At 36.7% G+C, this 27,410-nt stretch overlaps 1 protein-coding gene across 3 annotated transcripts in view; it reads right to left on the bottom strand.

Annotated features, from left to right (window-relative positions):
• The window catches only part of astn1 (astrotactin 1), a 1,266,263-nt gene that overhangs the window by 830,374 nt on the left and 408,479 nt on the right, over positions 1–27,410 (bottom strand). For all 3 annotated transcript variants that reach the window (XM_051933197.1, XM_028811318.2, XM_028811317.2), the window contains one exon: positions 19,565–19,649. In XM_051933197.1, the coding sequence (XP_051789157.1) occupies positions 19,565–19,649 (85 nt within the window). The remainder of the gene's footprint in view (positions 1–19,564; positions 19,650–27,410) is intronic.

Below are 27,410 nucleotides of genomic sequence, written 5' to 3' on the forward strand. Positions count from 1 at the left end.
GATGAATGATCGCTCCAGCTGAGCAACCAAGCAGCAGGAGTGACCATTGGGCTCAGGAATGTGCTCTTGCCGAGAAGGGCAGATGGACTGGCAGCAGTATGAGCGGAAGCAGGGCTCGGTGTCACCCTGTGGAACGCCAAGGCGACAGGGACATAAGCCAGGACAAAAGGTTGTCTGCATCTGCTGGTAGGCTTCTCCTTGGTCTGCAAGATCCAGGAAGGGGTTAGACAAGGAGGAGTTGGTTTTAAGGGGGCATCAAGGCTAGTGTTTTTTTAAAAACGATTCCAGTCTGTGTTTTATTTATTTATTTGAATTTTAACCTCCACCTCATCTTTGTTTTTATAGACTACTAGCTGTGCCTCGCGGCTCCGCCCGAGTATTAGTGAAAAAGGACAGTGAGGAGGGCCCTGCCTGGCTCCCCACTCCTGATGTCACACTTCCCCCTCCCCTCAGCCTGCAGCCTCTGTCTTGGATTAGCACAAATTTGAGAGAAGTTGCAAAATCAGTCGGAGGTAAGGATCACGCCCTGAGGCTTGTGCATGAGTGATGAAGTATAGGTGATTCTTCAAGCAAAAAGGCAGGGAAAAAAATGTAGACGTGAAAGTGGTGTCCTTGGATCCAAGACATATTGAGCTGATGGTGCAACTTTAAACTTAATGGGTCCCCAACAATCTACTCCATTGTAATATTCTGTAGATTCGCATCTACGGACTTTGAAAGGGAACCCCCAACCCTGACTTTTGAAATCATGTACATTTATATGTGTGTCTACTGTACTTACTTTGAACAGGGATATACCATTCCTCCTACCCCACTCTCCAAAAATTTTTAAATATACATTCACATGTACAGATTTTAAAGGATTACGATATACATCTGATAACCACAAAAAAAAAATACTTGTGTGAATGACGTAATGAAATAAAAATCATAGACATCTACATATAAATAAACATTCCCATTCACATACTTAAACGAAGACCCCATGATCATTTAAGAAGCCTCCAAAACATAGTACCAGACATTATTATTTTCCACTTCAAGTGCTAGAGAAAACAACCATACAAGTAAAAACATTCAATTTGTTGTTTGGGCTGCGTAAATATGCTACATGTGAATGTCATTGCCGTTTGCAATTAATTAAAGTAAAACATGATTGAGTGTTAAAAGCTGGAACATACAGCTGATTAAAAACACCTATTGAAATACATGAGTGAATGGTATAAACAAATGCAAATTATAAGCATCTAATAATCAGTTCAGGTTGGGAAGCATGCACTGTTACAGCATGTTGCTGCACCCACCACATGACGAAACAGCTCTGGATCCTGGTTGGTAACCCCCCCAGGCAGACACGCGGTCCAGTCCCACCCCCGGAAATGACCCTCTATCTGCTGTCTGCTGCAGCCAGATGTTACAATTTCCCCTTGGCCTGGTCCAGCCACTCGGGTCCCCAACAATGAGGATCCTGTGAGCCGGATCACCCTCGGGGGAATCTTGCCACATGGCTGTAGAGCCGTAACTGATGCTCCCTCACAATGCAGGTAATGTGCCTCATTCGGGACTCCATGAGCAATTGCTCATTAGACACAAAGTCATACCAGTGGTACCCAAGGATTCTCTGAAGAGACGCAGAACCGAAGGTGTCCAGTCTTCATCTCAGGTAATTGGATAGCGGCCATGTCTCACAACCATATAGCAAGACAGAAAGCACCACAACTCTTAAAGACTTGGACCTTTGTCCTTATGCAGAGATACCAGGAGCACCACACATTCCTTTCTAACGACCTCATGATCCCCGATGCTCTCCTAAACCATCTACTGATTTCATAGGCATGAACATCGATGCTGAGGTAAGTAAACCTCTTGACGAGATTGACATTCTCTCTGTAGACAGACACAAAACTGATGGCTGTACCCAAGAGGTAATTAAAGGCCTGGATCATGGTTTTTATCCAGGACACTGGCAAGCTGAGATGCTCAGGCACCCTGATTAGAGCCTCCATTGACTCTGCGAAGATCACAGCATCGTCAGTAAAGTCAAAAATCAATGAATCTTTCTTAACCAACAGATGCTCCACAGCCGTTGGACCCCATTACCACTGCCCAACACCCAGCCCATACAAGCATTGAACAGAGTAGGAGCAAGAACACACCCCTGATGAACCCCAGAATCAACCAGGTAAAACATAGAGGTTCTGCCTCCACTCTGTACAGCACTCATAGTACCAGTGTACAAGTCGGCTATGATATCCAGCAACTTTGGGAGGATCTCAGGATGTCCCACAGGGCAGCTTGATCAACTGACTCAAATGCTTTACAAATATTGACAAAGGCTGCAAAGAAACTCTGCCGATATTCATGCTTGCACTCAATGAGAACCCTCATTGCCAGGATGCGGTTGATGGAAGACTTAAAACCAGACTGCTCTGCCCACTGGTAGGCGGGCAAGTGAACCCTATTGACAATATTTATAAAAAAGGGCAAGCCACGAATCCCCAGAAATCATTTGTTCCCATTTTGGCCGGCATCACCCTAAGGTGTAAACTACTGTCACCAACAGTGCATAGCAGCAGGGAGATTTATTAAAGCCTATATCTATAGGATTCATCTGTAATAGATCTTTTGACAAAGTCCACTTTCTTTCTTTTTCCTGAATGACTGACTTGACTATAGAATTATGCTTAATACATTTATAATTTCTTTGAAAAGAATCGTTATGAAAAAAAGGGGGAATAATCTCTACCTAAGCAGCACATTCTTTATTTTATTGTTTATTTTTATTTTGTTGTTCTTTTTTCCTTTGATTTAAATTGTATGATTACTGACATTTGCTAAATATTATTCTACAATTAGACTGAATTGTAGTAAAAAAATAAATAAAATAACAAGTAAACCTGGCTACTGAAATGATCCTGTTGTCGTCTTTGTCATTTGACTTCTGTGCAGTTTTCCTTTTTAACTTTTCAGCCTACTGAATTTGTGAAAAGTATATGTATGACTTTAAAGGCCACTGTCAGTAAAGTGAATTATTCTGGCATTCAAATTGGCTATTTTGGACACCTCTTGACTTTTTGAAGGGTAATGATCTGTCACCTTTCTAAGAAATGTGTTGTACTTTTGGTACAGACAATCTGCAGGGTTATATGGAAAATAAAGTTTCAAAGTGTCAAGAAAGTGACAATGATTCATAAAACAAATTTATATTACAGTCACAGGTTTTCACAAGAATACAATAATGCACATCATAAGGAGCTATTTCGCACAGCAGGACTTCATAAAAGACATTTTATTTATTGGAACCAGGAAAAAAATAAACATGTAAGCAATTTTACATATAAGGCAATCATTCAGTCCATCAAGTTAGGTTAATAGCTACATTTTCCCAGAATCTTACCCATGCACTTTTGAAAAATGTCAAGGATTCCACTTCAACTACATGGTTTGTAGTTTGTTCCAGGTTCATTGACCATATGTGCAAAACTTACTTTCTATTTTCTGTCTTGAATACTTCTTATTTTTTTCCACCATGATCTTTGGGTATTTAATGCATTGTTTACTTTAAATAATATCCCAGATCAACTTTATTCAAACTCTTCTATAGTGCTGACTGGTTTGGATGGCAGCAGTTTTAAATGGAAAAGGAATTGCGAGAAGTTGCAAAGCCATAAGAATAAGACAAGGGCCATAACAGAAGATGTAAAATAAATTAACAAAGTGCAGGATACACGCTGTCAGAATACAGCGTGGGATTTCATAGCTAATGGGAAACATGTAACCAGAATCTATATCAAGCAGACATTATTCATAGACAAGGAACAAACACATTTTTATAACCAGGATACTCTAACAAGAATAATTACTAAAGTTTTTCTCAGTGAGAATCTGTATTTTTAGATGACCACAAACAATACAATGTTGACCTGATATGAGACAAAGACTCCAGGATTATCGTGAGTGACTAAAAAGACCAAGAGATATTAATACAAACCAGAACTGAAGTTAGTGTCAGGCGAAAGGTTTAAACTGGAAGATCAAGAAGTCAAACAAAATGACAGATTTTATTGGCTAACTAAAAATATTACAATATGCAGGCTTTCGAGGCAACTCAGGCCCCTTCTTCACGCATCAAAAGCTTGCATATTATAATGTTTTTAGACTTTTCTTTGACTTCTCACTACATCCATAATGGATAATACGATACAATACCGTAGTCCTACAAACAAACAAAGCACTGAGGCAAGCCAAAGATATTAAAATGAAAGCCAAAAATAGATCATAAAACCAAAACAAACCTAGCACTAGGCCCTTCATGAAAAGAGAAACCAACTACCACTAAAGATTTAAACTTGATCAGATTGAAGGATAAGTTCTATTTGTGCCATGGCCATATTTATACTGGAACATCTGGTAACATCATTGCCATATCAAGTTGATGTCATGTGGCCCATAAATAATTAGCAAATCAAAATAAAATACACAAATACACAAAAAAAGCATTATTATATCATGACCTTCATATAATTGTGTTATACACTTCCAGTAACAGTGCTTGGTAATAGTATAGATCAAAATGGCAACGACCATAAAAGAACAACATGGCACCAGGAGAATGAAATTCATTTTCAGTATCTTTAAAAACAACTTAAAAAAATAGAATTTAATATATAAGTATTTCTTTGTCTTCAAAACCTTGGAAACAATGTTTGAAAAAAATGAAGACATCATGGAGCAGGACAAAAAATGTTTAATTGCCAGTCAAATCATAACACTTTGGTTACTATGGACCATTTTCTGATCAAAATGAATGGGCTTTTTCAGTGTAGGGTATGTTCTTTGTTCAGGTAATTCATTTGCTTGATTTTATCTAGAGTAGCAATACTCATTGGGCAGCCCATAAATACTGTCAGACTGTACTGATTAATTAACAATTGTCACACACGTGCCAGTACAAGGCAGCTAAAGGGCTTGAGTAATTGTAATTCTACACCAGACCAGGAGGTGGTGAGGTGCGCTGACTGTCTCTCTCAGTTCCTTGCAGACCATTTTCAGGAAATCCCACCGGGTTCCGGCGCCTCTGAAAACGTCACTTCCACTTCCGGTGCCTCTGAAGATGTCACTTCCACTTCCCGGGGTTTTTTGTTTTTTTTTAATGGGCCCTTGTGATGATGTCACTTTTGGCCCCTCACCCAAAGACATCACTTTCAGTTCCGGCATCAGTGATGTCACTTCCTCCACCGGCCTTTAAAGCTGCCATCTTTCCTTCTCATGTTCAGTTCTGTTTTGGACTCAGTACTGTGAACAACTCTTGAAACTTTAACCTTTTGCAGCCAGGGCATATTATATGGGTGGCTGCCCCAAACCTTTACGATGTCTGTTGGTCGTTTTTCTGACACAATACATAAATATGTGTACACAGATACTCTTCCAAAGTGTTTTTAATCAAACAGCATCAGGAAGCACACAAGAACAATGTTGCAGTCTTTTTGCAGAATAAAAATCTCTGCTTAAATCCATTCAGTTGCTCAGGCAGAAAAATACAAAAGTAGCAGATAATGCACTTGATGCATAAGTGTAGCATAAGTGTTAAATTTGGATATCAATAAGAAAAATTGACTGTTCGATTAAAAACAAACACATAACTACATCCTCAGTTTACTAACCCAAACAATTGTTAAACAATTGAATTTAACTTGCCAAATGATAGTAGCCATTCTTAAAGTTAGCAACATCAAACGTCACTTTACCAACTTCCTTTCATCCTTCACCAAGGAGTTTTCTATCAGAAGAGTGTCAAGCCAGGCTTTAAAAACAACTTAAAACTCATCGATTATGATTCTTACCATAACTACAACAGCTATACAGAATGTTACAGTAGCATTCAGGATACCTTATACAGAAAGTAAATGCCATTTTGGATGTAATCATGGAAGAGCTTTCTGCATTAGATAGCAACAAGAATGACATTCAGCACTGTTAAGGACTCAATTGTAGTGAGGCAGATTAAAGTAATCAATAAAGACTGCATTTTCAAACTGCTTTCTCATATCTAAGGAATACGTCTCACAGTTAAGAAATTAACTGATGCTACATTCTGTTGCATGAAGACTCCCCAAAAAAAGGAAGACTTGATGATGAGAGGGAAAATATTCCATAAACAAAGAAATGCCAAAAGTAGCTCCTACAAAGGAATCCAAAAATGGCCATCTACAGTATATTTCAACAAGCTTGAAGAAATTGACTTTAGTGTACTATGCCAGATCAATTCAGCAAACTAACTAAAATGAAAAACAGGAGTTTAAAATACAGCAAATATGTTTACATATCGTTTCAGTTTGTCCATTCAGTACAGAGATAAATGGTATATCGTAATGTCACACCCATATATTTGATATACAGGTTACAAACAGTTAGCATGTTAAAAGTCTTTGACACTCGCATTTGATTGTAAAGAGAAGCTTATCTATTAAAAAATAAAATATATTCAATTATAATTGCTTCACCATTCTCGTGGTTATTTGTTCACAACACAATGGGTAAGGGATATCTTGGTTACCTGGGAAAACCACATATTGAAAACTTACCAATTTACACAGAAATAATAAAGCACACAAGGCTACACTTTTATCTTTTTCAGCTACAAGGTGCTGTGTAAAAAGTAATGTTGAAGTGTTGACAGAAATTCAGACATACATTAGTGTCTCAGAATTTCCATCCATTCTGATCTCTTGTAACATCAGTCCTGGAATGAGAGCTTCTGCTTCACAGCTCCAGGGTTTAAATCCTGGCCCAGGCACTGTTTTTTTTTAATTTGGGTACTCTCATTTTCCCTCCCACATCAGAAGATGTGTGTGTGTGCTTGGTTATTTGGTGACACCAAACTGGCACCGCCTTCAGTGTGAGTGGGCATGCCCACCAAATACTGCCAGGTTTGGCTCTGACTCCCTCGGTGTTGAAACAGAATGGACGAATGGACTCAGGAATGAATACCAAACTGACAAGTTCTGAACATGAGAAGTCTTCTTAAAGTATACCTGCAATGGGTTGATGTTTGAGAGTATCATTTGCCGTTATTACAAAAGAATCACTTTTATTTGTTTTGCTTAATTAAATGGTTGGCACATTCACTAAAATGCCGAAGACGAAATGGCTAAATGAAGGATGCTGCTCCTTTTGCCCAGTTAAAATTGTTATTTGTAATGTCAAAGGATACTCATCATATCCAATAACATATTGCACTCTAGAGGAATGCTTGAAAACATTTCCCCAAACAGCTTTTAGTCCTTTAAGTAGCAATACTCTCAATGAAAACTAATGATCAATAAGTCTCAACAACATTTTGCAATTTTTCCAAGTAGCTGAATGGAAAGGAAATACACAAAAAAAATTTTTTATTTTAAATGTGTGAATTTAAATCAATCGTAGCACAGAAACACTGCTCAGTTTTGCCACCAAACATAAATATTAATGGTTCTTGTCACAGTCTGGCTTTGTTCACACATACACTACATAGTGTGAGAGATGCAAGCTTTTTCTTGCTCATTTTAATAATGGTAACACATCATATATTGCATGAGAGGATGCAGTTGTGCTATAGAAGGTGAATTGTGAGTGGGTTTTGGCAGGGAGAACAGGGATTACATTTTATGTTTTCACTTGACCGCATCAAAACTAGTCAAAGAAAGAACAAATGTGTCATATGCAGAGTCTGAAAAGAAATGTGTTTTCTGATTCCTTTAATGCATGGCAGAAAGAAAAATATAGCAAGTCTTATAAGTGAACAAACTACTAATATTAGATTAGTGTTCTTGAAAAGATAATAATGAACAGATCAAATCTCACTGGGAATGAATCTACACTAATGAGGATAACCCTTGTGTGTTGCAATAATGGTAATGCTACACTTCAAATTGCAGGCACATTAATTACACTTTAATTTCTTCACACTTACTGAGTAATATACTTTGTGATCCATGTTCTGGACATTACTTTAATTACTAGGATGTACCATTTGAACAAAAAAGCACATTATGTTTTGCACATTATGCTCAGGGTTTTGTTAAAGTGAACACTGTTTTTACCTAAGCAATATACCTAATATACAGTACTTATTATTTTATCTATTCATGCACCTTCAATTTCATTGTTACTTTGTAAAACTGACAATGACAATAAAGCATCTATCTATCTATCTATCTGTTATCAAACACATCATCCAGTGACGAGTTTCAGAAAAAGAAAAAAAAAAAACTATGATTCTTCAAAGTACAGAATGCTAGGTTGCTTAGAATAAATAGCAACATCTTTCTCTTCAAAATGTGCTAATTCATTCATTTATTCACAGGCCAGAGCCACTTTTACCAGCAGAGACTAATGGGAGTGAACATCAGATATAACTCAGAAACAAGCTGTCACCAGTTCATGACTAACATGTTCACACATTTATAGAGCCAGTTTAGAATGGTCAATCAACCTAATCTACAGTATATGCCTTTTGAAAAAAAAGGTAGATACCATAAATATATTAGCAAGTACAAATTCCAGATATCACTAAGAAAACATGCAAGCTCCACATATATCATATATATATATATATATATATATATATATATATATATATATATATATACATACACCATTAACAGTATACTGTATACACATGTATATACAGTATATACATATACGATCTGAATTCAGTAGAGTGTATCTATAAAGCATACTTATACAGTATAATTAAAAATGTATAGTGGCACAATAGTGCTGACTTACCCATGAATCTAGTGTACTGGGCTTGAATATGGTAGCTGGTCACTGTCTGTGTTGAGTCTTTTATTTCCCCCTTACATGAATGTGTTTTTCCTTCAGGATTCTTTGGTTTTCCTCCAAAGATAAAGTGCATGTTAATTGACAACTCTATATTGTCCGCATCTGACAGAGTGGACTTGCAATGGATTGGCGCAACCTCCAGGTCTGGTTCCTGTGTTATGTCCAGTACTTCTGAGATAGACTCTAGCCTACCAAACCCTGAATTGAATTATGTGGATTTCAAGACTGTTATATTAAAACATGGATCCAAGGCTCAGTTTGAAATGGAAAAGTGCTATCCAAGTCTGCATGCAGCTGTGGGCTTTTTCACAATTAGTCCAGTTTCCTCCTACATTCTAAAGATACACTGTTAGGTCATTTAGGGATCTAAATTGTTACAGTGTAAGTGTGTAATTGCTAGTGTTGATCAGCGAAATTCACCAAAGTGTTTTTCACAATGAGTATACTACAGTATGTTTGTTGATGACCTTGTTTGATGAGTAATTTCCTAGAAATTTTCAGTGTGTCCCATGATGCATTGCAAGGCCAGCATGTCATTACAATACTGTAGCAGCCCCCTAAGTACATAATGCTGATTCTAGTAGTGTGTTAAAAATGAGTGGAACACTTTCAAATACATTTAAACACAAAACATGCTCACAGAAAGAAATTGGAAATGTGTCAGTGTATTTGTCTTAATGGTAATATCTTTTTAAATGGACTTAAATGTGACCTGTATGTAATACGTGAGCCTACCCCTGTCAAAACAACCTGCACCACTCCACCTGAGACAGCTAATTAACCAGAAGTGTTAAAGAGTAAACAACCATTATATTCCTTGCTTTGTACACCAGTAAATACAAGGTATTGTCAATATACTAACAACCCATTTGGCCTTCTTTCTCTCAGAATATGGAACCAATGTAGGAAGCCCTCTGAGCTACTGTAGATGAATATTTTATCTGTGGAACCTCTACATGATAACACCTTTTTCCACCTTCTCAAACTTACACAGTTTTTAATGTTTGGAAAACGTCTGGGATTAAATCACTTAGAGATTTATATAAAAATAATGTCTTTGCATCCTATGAACAATTATACTCCAAATTTAATCTCCGATCAACACAATTTTTCCACAATCTCCAAATCAGAAACTAGGCTAAATCTGCCCAGTTTTCCTTACCTCCCACATATTTCTATTCCAGAAGAGATATTGATCAGTCTTGAGGACTTCTATATAAAAACTATTTTAAAGTCCCTTCCTTTAAGAGATCCCAGAGCACAGTGGGAAAAGGATCTCTTACTCAACATTTCAGAAATGGAGTTGAAGGCAGCCATGCACAGAATTTACTTGAGTTCCATATGCGCAAAGCATACAATTATTCAACTTAAAATCTTTTATCGAGCACATCTATCTCGTTTAAAATTGTCCAAGATGTTTCCAGGGCAAGATCCAACCTGCGAACGTTGCAATCGAGCCCTAGCTTCACTGGGCCACATGTTTTTGGCGTGTACCAAATTAACATCATTCTGGACCAAAATCTTTAAATGCCTACCAGACAGCCTTGGCGTCACAATCACTCCTAACCCATTAACAGCTGTGTTTGGTGTACTCCCAGATGGGCTTAAAGTGGAGAAGGACAAACAAACTGTAATCACCTTTACTTCACTATTAGCATGTAGACTTACCCTGCTCAACTGGAAGAATCCTAACCCACCTCTTTCAAGTCAGTGGATAACTGATGTTATATATTATCTAAAATTGGAAAAAATCTAATTCTCACTAAACTTCACTTCTTTTACGTCAGCGGGTAACTGATGTTATATACTATTTGAAATTGGAAAAAAATTCTCTCTTAGATGTTCTGTTCAAAACTTGTTTTAAAACCTTGCAGGACCTAACCAATAACCATTTTAGAATAAGAATTTATATTTGAGGAAAAGATTCCTTTCTCTCTTTACTACTCTTACCAGTTTTGCTCTAGCTGCTGACATTCCTCTCTTTCTCATGGGTGGGGGTTCATTTGATTTGATTTTAGTTTTGTTAAGTTTGCCTTGATTGTATGGAATATTATATGCTTTTAATAAATTCAATTAATAGAAAAAAAACAGCCACGTTTATCATAAATAAGCAAAACAGATCTCCTAAACCTTCATTAGCTAATATTACATTGTTTAACACAAGATCTCTTAATGGCAAAATATTGCTTTATAGCTTTATATGCTATGCTTAAGAGAAACTTGGCAAAAAACAAACAAATTACATCTCTTATGGAGGTGACACCGTCCGGATATGTTTACCTCACAGAGATTCACAGTTCAAGACAAGGCAGAGGGATCACAGTAATTGTTAAATCTGAGTTAGATTGTTAGACATGACATTCTACTTTCCAGAATGGAGAACATTCTGGGTGTCTCTGGCACTGCCCTACAGTGGTTTAAATCCTATCTGACTGACAGGCAAGAAATTGTTAGATTTGGAAACAGCAGGTCTAGCTCAGCGCCATTCACACAAGTAGTTCCTCAGTGCCATGTCCTTGCCTTCTGCTCTTCTGTATCTATAGGCTTCCTCTTGACCATATTAGTTGTAGCTTTAGACTGAGTTATCATTTTTATGCAGATGATACTCAACTATATTTCAATGTTAAAACTGAAACTTCATCAGGGCATTCTCAGCTCACAACTTGCCTTAGTGATATTAAATCTTGGATGGAGAAGAACTCTTTAAAATTGAACTGGAACAAAATTGAACACCTGCAAATTGGCACTAAAGCACACATTAAGAAAATGAGTTCCTTTTCAGTCACTCTTGATGATGCTCTCATCAGACCTTCTTCTAATGCAAGGAATCTTGGAGTCACTTTTGATTCCTCCCTTTCTTAATTCACTTACATAAACCACATTAAGAAACTTTCTTACTTCCACCTTCATAACATATACTGAGTTGGCTAAGTCTTCTACTTTTCTAATGTTGAGAAACTTGTCCATGTTTTTATCATATCCCACATTGATTATTGTAACTCCCTACTAGTATTACTGCTTCTAATCCTATATCACCGCTCCAGGTATTCAAAACTCTGCTACAAGAGTCCTAACACGAACCAGCAGAAACAAGCACATAACACCCATCCTGCTTCGCCTTCACTGGCTCCCGGTGTCTTACAGGATTGAATATAAAATTCCATTAATATCCTACAAAGCTTTAAATGGCCTTGCACTAGACTGTATGCCCACTAAGGTTCTCTGACCCTGGCAATCTTATTGTGTCCCACACTAACCTGCACTCTATGGGTGACAGGGCCTTCAGCTGTATAGCACCCAGACTTTGGAGTGACCTCCCTAAACTAATTAGATCAGCTGACTCCATCCATTCTTCAAAAAAAAAACAACTTAAAACTCATCTGTTCAAGAAGGCTTTTATCTTAACATTCTGCCCCTTCTTTCAGTTTACCTCAGATTCTCAGGATGATGTGTGTGTGTGTTATGTCACAAATTATTTATTCAGACTTTTCTTCTAGTATGGAATGTAGTATTTTACTTTGGTCTATTGTCTTTTATTTTATTTAGATAGATAGATAGATAGATAGATAGATAGATAGATAGATAGATAGATAGATAGATAGATAGATAGATAGATAGATAGATAGATAGATAGATAGATAGATAGATAGATAGATAGATAGATAGATAGATAGATAGATAGATAGATAGATAGATACTTTATTACTCCCAAGGGGAAATTCACAATAATTTAATATGTTGTATATCCTGTATTTATCTGTTTTAGTGTTCTATACAGAAGATAACAGTATCCAATGTTACACATGCCCTGTTGTTATATCTGAGACTTTGTGACTCTATATTGTATAAATAAAATGTATTATTATTTGTTATTATTCAGAGATGTGTGGATATTCTGCCAACATGACAGTAACATGTTTAATAAATAAAATGGTTAGGGCTATTTGTTTATTAGCCATTTAAAGTTTATTAGAACCTAATATTAATGCCTTACTCAACTCATTGTTTTCCAATTTCTGAAACTGGACAGACAAGCATCAATGTCTGTGGTTTGGATTCCTTCTACTCTTATGTAGCCTAAGCTCTGTTCAAGAATTTCACATCTTATTCTGTATTTTGCCTCTGATAAATGTAGGAAATTAAGTTCCAATAAACAGACATGATAGCAAGTAGCAAGCTGTGCAGATGTGTGGCTCACTGATTGCCAGTCACAACTGACCCAGCTACAAAAAGTTTAGTCACCTCCATGGATCAAGTACACTGTAAATATAAATTAACTTCAAATCAAGTGACAGCTTACAACGTAAACCCTGCAACCCCCTCAGAGACGATTTGAGTTCCACTGACTGTATTAGTAATCTGCAAAAACAACTGTGGTACAGCACATCTGACAATTGCTTATTAATGTGACGTGGTGAGTGGCAGTTCAGTGACCAAACACTAAACAATGTCTTCATTGGCAAATTATTATGAAAGCTCTGTACTTGGCTCCTACAACTTTCAGGTAAGTCTATATGGTTGCTTTATTATTTGTAAAAACAAAATATTTATGTAGAAATTCTCTCCCTAGCTATACATTTAGTTAGCTATTTTAACCATATAAAGTGCTGCTTATGTCTACACACTGAATTACTTCAAACACAACTACTGTATAAGGGATTTGTATATCAAGAGGTGCATATGCATTAGTCTCAGTACGTGAAGTTTGACAGAAAAAGCCAAGGTAGACCAGACAATGTTGCCAGCCGTATTTACTATGTGACGTTTTATAATGAGTACCTTTTGCAAGAAGCAATAAGTACTAAAACTAAACCAAAGGCACTGTGAGGATGAGAAGTCAAAGAAATGAAAAATAATTGGGGTTTGCTACATGGAAGACGTACTCTACATAATCACCATGAAAGTTATATTCCTGCCAATGTAATCAGGAAAAATAAGTAGCTGGGTAAGAATACGATTGCATAATAAATTAAAAAGAATGCCGGTACCACACCAGCTTAACTGCTGCAAGGCATGAACATAACAATGCAATTGACAATATTTCTTTTCTATTGTATGTGTGACCTTGTTTTAATTGCTCTGACTTGCAAGCGCCTAGTAAGATGGATAAAAGAGCTTAATAACTACATTTATGACATCTGATGTATCTGTCAGTCCTTTTACTTCACTTTTTAAAATAATATTTAAAACAAAAAAACACTGTTTTATGAATATAATGTGTAAATATATGAATTTTTTTTAATGCAATGAACAAGTTAGCTACACCATCCTCCTCCCCATTGAATAGATAATGCCTATTGAAAAAGGAAGGACATTTCCAGAATATGTTCTTTTGAATTACATGGTAATGATGAAAAGCCAGGTGAAAGAGACAGGAACACAGAGTCCTTTTCAGAAACCTTGAACAGAATATTGGTTCTTTGTTGGACAGATCTAGACTGATCAAATATAAAGTAACCAGTTAGCATAACATGTATACACATGGGCTACGGGAAGAAAAGTGAGAAAAGTCATCACACAGGCACAAGGGGAGTATGAAAACTCCATAAAAACTGTCTATTTTGGATATTCAAACCCAGACCCCTGGCGCTATGGAACAGTAGCAAAATATCCATAGTGACATCATGGTGCATATGCTCAGTAGTATCATTCTAATATTTACTACTCTTTTGGATCTGATTTTAGTTTTCTTCTCAAAAGCCATTTTTAAGTCTGAATTTATTCTAATTACTGTTTATACAAAGTAACTGTATCCACAACAGCGATTATAAGTCAATAGTATAAGCTTCCACATAGGTGGGTGGGTAAAGCTAATCTGATATATTTTTGGCAGAAATATAAAGAGTAAAAAATCTTTCAGGCCTTAATATACAATCTTTCTTTACTGTGAGTTGGCAAGTGCAAAATGAAACAATCTTTTTTTTTTGATACTTTTTAGAACATTTAGAACTTTCAAACCTTACCATACCATACCATTTTTATTTGTTAAGCGCTTAAAAACACAGCATTACAACTGACCGAAGCGTTGTACAGTTAAAACAAGCAAGACTAAAAGCAAAATATTAAAAACAAACATTAAGAGAGAATTAAAACAGAGACACTAAAAACAGGTCAGGGGACCCAATAAAACAGAGAAATAGCAAAAAGCAAGTGGAAATAAGACAGGTTAAGAATTAAAAGCCAATGTGAAGAAGTGCGTTTTTAGGTGTGATTTGAATGTGGCGACTGAAGCGGCTTGCCTAACCACTAAAGGTAAGGAGTTCCAGAGCCTAGGTGCACAGACGGAAAAAGCCCTTTCACCACGAACTTTAAAACGTGCCTTGGGAACGGTTAGGAGCAGCTGATCTGCGGATCTAAGAACACGAGGGGGATTGTGACGATGGAGCAAGACACTCAAGTAGGCAGGGGCTAGACCATTTAGTGCCTTATAGGTTAAGAGGAGTATCTTAAAATCAATTCTGAAGCTAACCGGCAGCCAGTGTAGGGTTTTTAAAATCGGTGTAATGTGTTGGCTTCTGCTGCTTCCAGTTAAAAGCCTTGCAGCCGCAAACCTTAGGTTTGTCCTTCTTTATGTGACATTTCTGATGTGGTCATGTCACACACATGCGCATGGGAGGCAGCTAAAAGGACCAATAGAAGGCAATTCCACGCCAGGCCAGGGGGTTGGCGGGGTACATTAAACCTTTTCTCTGCTATCCCTACAGGCCAAAAAAGGGAAATTCTGCCCGATTCTGACCATGAAGACGTCACTTCTGGTTCCGACCTCATTGACGTCACTTCCTCCAAGTAGCCATAAAAACCAGACCACTTCCTGCTTTTACTCAGTTCTGTTCTGGGCTTAACTCTCTACACAACTGTACTTAATATTTGCCTTTTGCAGCCTGGATTCAAGTATACGTGTGGCTGCCCCAAACCTTTTTCATGTGTCAAGACTATTCATTCCACATGCAATGATCCTTTGAAAGAATGCATCTTAGAGAGAGAGAAAGAGAGAGAAGCATGGGAGCTGTGTCTCTGATAAATAAATAGACGTGCCCAACTAGTCCTTCACATCAGCTTCACTGCAAATAAACCTCACTTGACCTTGAGGACAGATTCTCTCAGAAAAGCATGATTAACCTATGAGCCATGACTAATTAAAGTAATTATATCTGATACTCTATATGGTGCTTTAATTTTAATAATGACCATGTTTCAAAGAGGCACCTTTGCCACAGCTGAGCATATGCAGCAGGGTAGCAGACCTGCAGGTGAACAGGTGAGTTCATTTTAGTATACTAAATATGTAGTCTTGGAAATTCTCTCCTTTTTTTTCCAGGAAATTTTATCAGGCATTCCTTGTAAAGGGAGTCTTTAGTTTTACTTCATTTGTTTGCAAGAAAACTACTTGGATAACATGACGTTTAATTTTCTCTCTATTCATCAGTTTATTTTCTCTACCCACTTTCTAAATTTGAGGAGCCAACAGCCAGTCCAAGCAGAAACGGGTAAAAGGTAGGTCACAGATGTGAATGGGTTATCAGTCTGCTGCAAGGCACACTCAACGTACACAATTGCACTCATTCAAATTGGGCCAATTTAACAAACGCACATCTCTGAAATGTCTGCGGGAAAAGGAAGATCAGAAAAGCAAGAGCACGCAAACTGCACACAGAGGAAAATTCAGTTGTAATCTGAGCCAAAATCTGCTCTTTGGAGAGTAGCAACACACATCTATGGTGTGCAGTCAAGCTGGGCACATGACTTTGGACTGTTTGGGGAGGTGGGGGTCTCCTGTATATTACTTATGCTAGTTTTTTTTTGACCCCGTCCTGCTTAAACTACTTGTTACACTTGAATGCAATACAGGAACCAAATGGATTAATTGCTTCATTTGCAGATGTATAGCATGGCATCAGTTAATAGCAGACAGACTGACTTTTACTTTTTGTAAAGCATATGTAACAGCTTTCACACTAATTAATTTTACCGTATTTATTTTTTAGCCTTTTTATTATTACCCCTATTTCCAACACAGTTTGTCAACCAGATCAGGCATCTCCTTATTCTGAGAACGTTAGAAATCACTTCACATTCTCTGACCTATTCCATGTGACAGGCTTTGAATACAGTAATGCAGTGGCACATAATGATGGGTTCTGAAAACCTGGAAACTGAGCCTTTTTAGATTGTCAAAGAAGCAGTCGACATTGATGCTGATAGCTTGTTTGCTGTTGTGGAAGTGTGCACAGCTGTCAAGTCTCAGCAGGATTGAATAGGTGAGTCACAAGCTGTTAGATAATTTCAAGTGTTGGGGAGTGATGTTGAAAGATGGGGATACCTCAGCCTGAAATCAATTCCAAATTTGAATATAGTAGCGCAGCCAGTGTCATGGAAAGTTTGGCACTGTTAGTTATTTAAATACATATTAATGGTCTGGAAGGAGTATCACTTAATTTACTTGCTATTGATTTACTTAGCATTAATTTGTTAAGTTTGCTGGTCTATGCACCTCTGTCTTGAACTCAAACCTTTCATGAAATATCATCTGATACCAGCCAGGAATCAATCTCGTATGAAGCAACAGCCCATGGCATGGCACACTTTCCCAGACATATCCACTTTCACTCATTCTGGTTTGATTTCAACTTGCCAAGTAAAACTAAGCTGTCTGGAGAAACCACACAGATGCATGAAAAGAACATGCAGTTCTAATCATTATGCCACCATGTGACTCTGGTTTGTTAGTTTTACAATTAAACATTAGTTGTTGATTTGTTATTACATTTTTATGGTGTTGTTCATTTAATATAAACTGTAACTTGGGAAACAAATATTCAACATGAAATTTAAACTTTGGATCAGATGTCACATCCAGTATATGCTTTTCAATCTTGGACCTAGAGCTTAAGGAAAATAAGTATTCATTCTAAGCCAGTTATACAATTTATTATTTAAGACTAGCTGTCCCCCACGGCTCCGCCATTGCAGTAGTGAAACAGGACACACTTCAAAAATCAATAAACAAACGGATATCACTAGCTAAGTGGAGGCAAGGTATGATCCAACATGTGGCGAGAGGTAGACCGTTTCAAAGAGAGGCTGGTGCGTAAGTGAGGAGGACCCCGCCTGGCTCCCTACTCCTGACGTCAATGCTTCCACCTCCCCTCGGCCTGCAGCCTCTGTCTCAGATTAGCATGAATAAATCACTCCTACAAGCAAACTATGATACTTAGTGCGATGAGAGAAGTTGCAAAACCAACCAGAATGTTCAAGCAAATTATAGAAAAAAACCCGACCTAAATCTGTTAAGTAGTTGAACAGACAGATGTTGGATTTTATATATAGAGAGATATTCTCTTTTGCCCGTTTGCATACTGCTGCTATTAACCCATGCATTATTTTAGAAGACAAATAGTAACTTTGAGAGGGTATGAGCTGAAAATGTAAGTTAAATACACATCAGTGACTAAAGATGAATATTTCAAAACTGTTTTTTGCTTTAATATTCTATCATCATGTTTTATACAGAGAGTAACTTACATGATAAATGTGTAATCTTCATTAACTACTCAATTGTGATATTTTAGATAATGGGAATGCTGGTGCTGGAATGTGAAAATTAAAGTTTGCCAAGAATTTCAGCTGAAATACATATTAGAATGCAAAACTGTGATATGAAAGGTAATGGGATTCTCAATAAAAGGTAAGAAGGTAATGCTCTTTTTGAGACGTTGGACCCAGCAGCAAGCTTACAACTTATTTACCATTCTTTATACAGACAAGGGAGTAAAATAAGTGTAAATGGGGTTTCTCTGTTACCCAATGTCATCATTTTAATTTTACTCTTCCTGGTGAAAGTGCAGATACAACAGGACAGCAGGATCTTACCAGGCCAACCTAACAATAACAACTTCTTCCTGGTCCTTCTTCCTGGATATTTTAGATGCGCCCAGGGTCCTCGAGGTATTTAAACCATCCAGCAAGTCCTGAGCACTCCTTTGGCTGTTCCCCCAGTGTCTACTGCACTCCCAATGACAGGCACCCAGTGAATCTCCTAACTGCAAGCTCGCATCACTTCATCTGGTTTCTAACAATGTGGAGAAGCAAGTGATGGTTCTCTAAACATCCTTCGGTACTGCTGAGCTTCCAAATCACATTTTATGGGTTTGTTTAAATAGACAGACATTGTACTTTTCACTCGCATGTTCCAAGTCAATTCTTTGGGTGTGCTGCTCCAGTGATACTCACACAGTATCAAACCATACAGCCTGTGCTGGTGTGAGATAACCAATAGTCATTTTTAATTTTTTTTTTCAATATCTAACACAGCTAAATGTGACATGAATTTTTCCACTTGTAGTTTTTTTAAAAATGAAACAGAAGGAGCAATTAAAAGCCCATTTATTCACATGCATACCATAATTGTACAAACTATAGCTACTGTGGGTATTTCAAATTACCAGTTTTCCTTTTCCGTTAGCATGTGACAACTGACAGACACTTCAAAGTGTAAGCTCCAGCAGGTCCATATATTGAACTTTCATTTGTCATCTCTTTGAGGTAAAACATTACTTGTTTTTCTAACCTTTCAAGTATCTCTCTTCCTAATCTACTTTTAATTAGTAGAAGCAGTTTATCAGAGTATGCAATATTACTTTAACATGCACATTCACAGAACAGCATCAGCAAGATTGTAATATTCAGTTCTTGCACAGACATTATGCATATAAATTTAAAAAAGCAAATTACAGCTTACCCATGATTAAGTCCCCACACGTTCCTTATGCAGAGATGCTTGTGCACGGCATCCTTCACATAGCCATCAAAGCATAGGCACTCACCTGTAGAGAAATCTTACATCTTTAATAATTATACTAACACAAAATGTCATTCTTTAAACCTAAGAGATACATTTATCTTTGCTGAGTCTGTCTAATGCATTCTAAAGACACAAACTATAGAAAATAAATGAATAATCTTTTCATTAGACTAACTGCTAAGATCACAAAATATTTCATTTCATTACAGCAAATGATTTTGTTGCAAAAATACATATTAAACTATTGTAGTCTGAAGTATTTGAAGTAAACATAAAAATGAAAAGCTTTTAGAACACAGAAGTAAAGATTGTAGTTTGGAATTTGACCTTGAATATGATACTAAATAAAGGGGATAGACAAGCATCCTGATTTTAGATTAGGCTTTTGCCTGTATTTGTTACTTGTGAAAAGAAAGCTAATGAGGTAGATGACAGCAAACTGAAATCCTTAGCCTGCAGCAGTGGATCATCATCTTGTATGTTAACTCTTCAGGACTCAGTCACAATTTTTTCCCTCATATTTCCTTCAGCTGAATCCGTTACATTCAAGATTTTACATATAAATTCTAAAGCATATATGACACTAAATAAAAATGTTCACACCAGAATATCTTCCAGAATGTTAGAAATATCATGACTCATTCATATGTATGAAAGCACATATTAAAATGAGCAGCAGTTGCTAGGGTATGTTCGTGTAAAAATATCTATCAAAAATTATAACTCATTGATTCATTTCTGTAACATAGCTCTACATACAGTATTTTATGCCTAATTCCTGGTTTTATCTATAAAACAACCATTAAGTTTTTTTTTTTTTCCTTTCATTTTTCTACCCTAAACCCCACCAGCTTCTAAGGCAATCTAGCTTTCTCATCAATGAGGTGATAAGACAATCTTTTTTCTGGACATTTCTGCATGTTAGCTTTAATTTATGCATTCAAGTATATTCTTTAAAAAAAAAAACTTTATCTCAGATTTTAGATGTGATTATTCTTTGAGAATTAATTTATGGAGACTTTGTTCCATGTATCACCTTGCTTCTGTGGATATAAGGAAATACACAGTGCACACCAATCACATTAAAACAGACACAATCCAAACAATTAGATTTGCTGTGATTTTGTAGCACATGGGCAGGGTACAGCTGTAGTCCAATGTCAGAGTTTATGGTGTCTAGGTTGCTTACTTTAGCCATGTTTGCACCATGTGCTTCGAAATTGCTTCAAGTGAAAAGTACACCCTTCAGATGGAGAGGAAGCAGTCCAGTACCTCTAGCTGAGAATGAATATTCTTAAATTCTCCATATTTTAAATGAGTGTACTGTTGCCAGTGACACTATTATTGCTGACGTGTTTTCATAGGAACTTTTAGAGTTTGTGGTTAATGATTTGTGTCCTTTGTGTCTGTTTGCTTTTCTTTTCCCATTTTTGGTAAGATTTCAGCAATATGTTGTCTGTACTGAACTGATACTGTAGCCTAAATGATTTGAGTGGTGGTGTAGTGCCTCCTAGTTCTGTTGAGCTGTCATTATCTGACTTATCAGTTTAATTTTTCCACCTGTTACCTTTAAAATAGTTTCAGAATTTGTTTGTGGTTCCTGAGGCTAAAGAATCTAGTTGTTATGCTCATTTTTTCTTTTGTTGTGCTTTTAACATTGTTAAAAATGATTCACGCACTTCTGCAGCATTGTCTTGTTTCCTTTACACATAGTGGCAAGGATGGGAGACAGTTTTTGAAGGGTGCGCATCATGCTGTTACTAGTGCAACATTTTAATATGCTGGTGCTATATGTACCTTATCAACTTTTGTGTTGTTAGTTTTCACATTTACTGGTAATAACACTTTCTTCTGCCCTCTGATTACACTTTACAAATTTCTTGATTCTTGGTTTTGGTTACAACTTCTCTTTTGGCTTATGACTTACCAATTTGTTCTCGAACCACAATTATGGTTACACATTGTAACAGTAGGGGCCGCTATTGCTCCCTTGAACCCTCAGGTACCACGCCAAACACCAGGTAAAAGTCCAAGACTTATTGTTTTTATTATAATAGTAACATGCACTAAGCACCCTCCACTCCACACTACTCATACAATAAACAATACTTAATCACAATACTCAATAACAATCCTCCATTCCCAGACATGTTGCTACCCTTCCTCCCAGCTCAACTCACTCGTCTGGGGTTTCTCACAGTCTTTTATAGTCCATGACTCGGAAGTGCTCCTGAACCCCTGTCCACGTGATTTCTTAGCACTTCCGTGTCGGATAAAAACACTCCTTCATCCCGGAAGCACGTCATTTCCTCTGTCGCTGTGACTAAGACGTACTTCTGGGTTATAGGGCACATGCAAGTCCTTGAGCCTCCCTGCAGCGTCCTCTGGTGGGCCCCACGGTATCCAGCAGGGTTGGGAATAGAAACTCCATTGTCCAGGATTCCCTGATGGTCTTTGGGGCACTTCCATGCTACAGGGAGGGCTCCATCTGGTGGCCTGGGGGTATTGGCCAGGATGAACAGCCAGCCATCTCCACAATATTTACAGAAGTACCCTGGCAAGTCATAGTTCAAAGGAAATTAATTATATTATAGTAACTAATGAAGCGCTCTACACTATTTTCCACAATTGACTGTAGTGATTCATGAAAATGAATATTTTTTGTGATCGATGTTTCAGTAAATTGAAAATAGAATTACAATAGGAGATATAAGAAGAAACAAACATAATGTGGAACACCCTATTATAGATATCCCATCCTAATGCATCTCCCAATCCAGAATTCTGCATCTACTTTTAAACATATTCCCTGTAAGTGTCATCTGATGGTCCTCTCCCTGATCCTTTTTGTCAGTTATGTCCCCTTGCTATACCTGATACTGTCCTCCTGTCTTTTCCTTTTGGCTTCATGGATATAATTTGTTAATGTCTTTCGTTTCATTTCCACTATTTCCACTGTTAGAGAGAGAGAGACCTATAAGTACGAAGATTTGAACAGTCTCTTCCTAATCCCTATTAAAGCAAATTATTTTGTCATGATATTCCAACTGCCAAATTAATTCTTGCCTCCCAAAACAGCTCATTCTAATATCAATTTAATTGCATCAATACACATGTATGCAATACATCTTACTATGGACTTGAATGAACATCTTTGCTAGGGAATAAGTAATCAATTTTACCAGAATTGGCATAATCAGTACTTAAGATTTTGGTGTGGAAAGCATGACAGGTTTTTGTATAATTCATGTTATAGCTTTTTGAGCTTGACAGAAACTATTCTTTATGCCATGGCTAAAGTACTTACTGAAGAATCTACATTGACACTCCAGGTTCATTTCTAGAGTCCTCTGCAGAATCAGGACTTTTTTTTCTTTGTTTATATTCTTGAATAAAAGCACGTGTTTATTTGATATTTGGACTAAAGTCTTCAAACATTATACACTTCTCATCATTATTAATATAACATGGAAAAAGTTTCTGCTTTAGGTATCTATTCATGAAGGTGGGGTATGGGACAGCAGGCTGCTTGCTGCTTGTGCTGATTGACACATTTACAAAACAAAAGACGCTAATGGTAGAGGTGCGAAGGGATTTAAGATGGGCCGGGATTCTTAGTTTTTTTCGTAGGCTTCAGGAAATCTACTATTAAAATACTCAGAGGCCATCATAAAACAAGTACATTTCAAATTATTCCATGATTATGAAGAAAATTAAAGCAAATCTTAAATTTGGTTTCAAAAAAAGGTCTTTTATAAACCAATCAAGAAACATCACAATAGTCAGGTATTTTGGAATTCAGCTCTGGAAGGTTCATCTAGCACTCAGCGTTTCTATAAAATTCATGTGCCACACTGGTAAGCACTTTCATATGATGATCCAAGTTTTTATTTAAGTATCATTTGTTGTCAGAACAAAATACCTTGCTTTGCTTTCCCAGATTAGTTTAAAGTTAGACATCAGGGGTCATCCATGCTTGGCTATGTGGACAACAATCTATTTTATGGCCACAACTTTTTTGACTTTACACTTGCAGTGAAGGAGGGATAGGAGAATGCACAGTATTAGTACAATATTAGCCTAAAAGGAAGGGACTTACATTTGTCATATGAAGGTTAAGTTAATGAATTCTTACCCATACATTATGTAGCCATTGCATGTGTTGCATCTAAAACATGTCTAGTATATGTTAATTCTATATTTAGTTGGCCTTGTGTAGCCCCTGTCCTGTTAAATGTCACACAATATAACAGTGTGGAAGACTTTTGTCACATTTCCACCATAATGAGTCTGCACTGAACAGAAGAAATAAAACAGAGCACATTTTCCTTAGAAACACTAATCAGATAACTGACAGGTGTACTGGTGATGTTTTAACCTGAGATGCACCTTTATATCCTGGTTTGCCCTTTGCTGCATTCCGTAAGGCCCAATTTATCATTTGGACAGGTGTTGTTTGAGCAGGTCAGCTACTTTCAACACCATCCTGTATTGTTTCACTAAACATGACAAGCCTTGTGGAGCCATTGCTTTGTTGCTTTTCTCAGGTGACATTAAACATCACCTGATGGCACATGTACACTTGCTTCCAGGTGTATTTACGCTGGAGTGAGACCCATTTGAGCAATAAGCCAAAAATGCATCTGCCACATAAAGCATGCTCACTGAAGCTTTCTTTGCATTTTCTGACTTGATTATTACTTGTTTTTCACTTACCAGTGAATTAAATTGTCTGTCAGTTGCTTGCTTTTACAGGAGCGTAAATTATTTTCCTAAAACGCCTACCAGAAGAGTTTTCTAAATGAAAATGGTGTACTTTTAAATTACTATATTTTTCTAAGCTGAGTATTATGCAATCACTTTTTTTGGCAGCAGAGCTGGTGGTAAATATCAAGCTCTATGAAGCAAACATTTGATCAAAATGTAAATAGCATGAGCAGATTAGTTTAAAATTAAGAGCTTGCCAGTCCACATTTGTTCACTTGAGCAGTAGCTGTTTTTCGTGCAGATGAGTTCCACAATTTTAAAGTTGTTCACATAAATGTAATAAATGTTCTGTAAACATTTTAAACTGAATTGGAATTATTTTGTGATATCTTTACTGTGAGTAAAAATCTGCATGCAGCTCTGACCAGGGCAATACAGGTAATGAAAACATGAATAATTTATTCTCATTTTATCCCTCATGAATACATTGTTCAGAATATGAAATATAAAATTCACCAGATCTTTAAATGAATGCACTTAATTCTCAAACATTGTGCCAGGGGCTGGAGCTTATTTCAGCAGTATTGGCCTCAGGTCAGAATTCAGGTTAGTTTGGGACAGTAACCAACTGCTGGACACACACATATTCATATCAGGTGAAGTTACATTCTCCATTTTCTTAACAAGCACATTTTTGGAACATTAGATTGAAACTGGTGTGCCCAGAGAAAATAAACACTACACAGAGAGAGTGACCAAAAAGGGGTTATAGAGCTGTATAAACAAATATGACTACATTTTATTGTCACATAGCTACAGAACTTTCATTTCCTTTTGATTTTAAATAAATACTTGAAAAGCATCCCTTCTACAAAACATACTATGAGTTTTCTAACAACTTAAGGAATAGCAGGATAAGAATTTCACAAATTTTAGGGTAAACACCAATGTCCCACCTCTTGGACCTGCATTCCTTGTTTTCTCACTTTTTGTACTTTACATTTGTTATTTAATTATTAATATGTAGGTATTTTTGATACCCCCTAACGTATTGGTTATACATATGGAGTTTTTCTCTGACATAGAGAAGTCGGCTTACGTTCTCATGCCGCATGTCCCTGAACATCATGAAACAAGGGCTCACTCCTAAAAATAAAAGAGAGTGGGCCACCAAAATGCATCCATGAAGAAAACTAGTATCTTGTACTTCCGGAGAATTCAAAAATCTGTATCCAGATGTAGTTGGAAACATCTGTTTGTATCAGGGGAGAGTCATACCAACTGTTCAGGAGTGAAGCACAGTAAAAAAATAAAAAAACACAACAATCAAGCCCAAACTAAAGAACTGCTACTTGTTATTTGATATTACATATAGTCATATAGAGTGTGTCTATTGCTTTTTGTTATTTTTTTTTTATTTATGCTTTTACTGGGGGAATTTGTGAATTACTATTCATGTCATATACTAGAACGAATATCAATCAGTCATGTCAGTTAGTCTTTGTCTTAGATCATTTGGTATTAGTGTGTTACCAAACTCAAATGATTAACCACAAAATAAACAATGGATCGACTTATTTTTGCTGCAAATAACAATGTGTCAAACTAAGGTTTGTGGGGGTTATAATTAAAGGAAAACTTCAGTTTGCTGAAATACACCTTTTAAGATTTTTTTTCATCTTGTAAAACACTGTCAAGGTAAAAATACTTCTTACAGATTTTACAGAACCCAGAAACAAAGTACCTGTAGTAAAAAATGCAATATCTCAGACTTCTGATGACACACCAACTAATGGTACCTGTGGCAATACTAGTGAAATCACAAATAGCATTTGAACAGTAACCTTTCTTCACAACATATTTGTCTCATAATGCATGTGAAAGGATAATGTAAAAGAAACTCAAGGTAACAAAAATGATATCTTTCATCGTACTGCAGGAAATGATGTATCACAGATATAAAATTTAGCCACATATAACAGCATATGTTATTCATGCTGTGTATGGTAGTTGACAAAAGAAACTAGCAAGTCAAGGATTGTGGCTAAAAAGACCCAACTTCAACATTACTTTCTGAAAATATTCTGCCCATTGAATCACACAAGACGGATAATTGTAAAAGTCTGAATGGTTCAATGCAAAGTAGACTTATACTATACAGATATGTTACGATATAGTCATAAAATAAACTGTAGGCCACAATGGCACAACGCAGTGCCCATAGCAAGCCTAGATGCCACTCATTGGCCACTCATAAAGCACTTTGAGTAGGATAGAAAAGCGCTATTTATGTATTTAATTAAATTAATTAGTGTTTCATCAACTAGCATTATTTTATTAGTCCACACATAGCTTAAATTAACTAATAAATCTGGGTATTAGTCCAAAATACCTGAATAAAGCTAATATAGTCACAAAGTGGAAGAAAAAAAAACACAGGTTCAGTATAAGTAGAGTACCAGACAGAAATACCGCACTGCCCCCTAATTAATAATCAAGATGTTATTAAAATTGTCAGGGCTTGAGCCGGACATACAACTCCAACCAAGTCAAGTATTAAGTATTAAAATCTCCCTGATAGATAAAGGGACAGATGCGCTAGTACAAACTAAAACTTTGAAAAAGCATGTCAGGTTTCTGGCATAAGAACAAACTTCGTTTTCCTGCATGAATTCATCTTTAATGTTTGGAAACACAAGTCCAGTCAGTCCTAGTTTATATGGTTAGTGAGTTGTAAGAGAATTAATGCAGCCCTAAGGCAGCACACAGACTTCAGAGACCAATGCATATTTGCATAAGTGTTGGAAGATATTCCTGCTGGTGCCATAATAGTGTTTGCCCTCTCCCCGATTTTCTACATTATTGCATATTTTCCACAGTGAATTTTGACAGATTTTTTTTGGTGGCTCTGTTATATAGCAGAGAGAAAAATGTTTGGTTAATTCTTCCATTTTTTTGATAAGCAGTTTGTCAAACAAATGGTTTTGTGGTGTGAAAAGGTTATTGTGATTTTTGTAAACTGCACCCAGTTATAAGAATATTCACTGCCTGACTTTTATTGCACTTGTGGGCCATG

This window comes from Erpetoichthys calabaricus, chromosome 10 (genome assembly GCF_900747795.2).
Source record: "Erpetoichthys calabaricus chromosome 10, fErpCal1.3, whole genome shotgun sequence".
Lineage (NCBI taxonomy): Eukaryota > Metazoa > Chordata > Cladistia > Polypteriformes > Polypteridae > Erpetoichthys > Erpetoichthys calabaricus.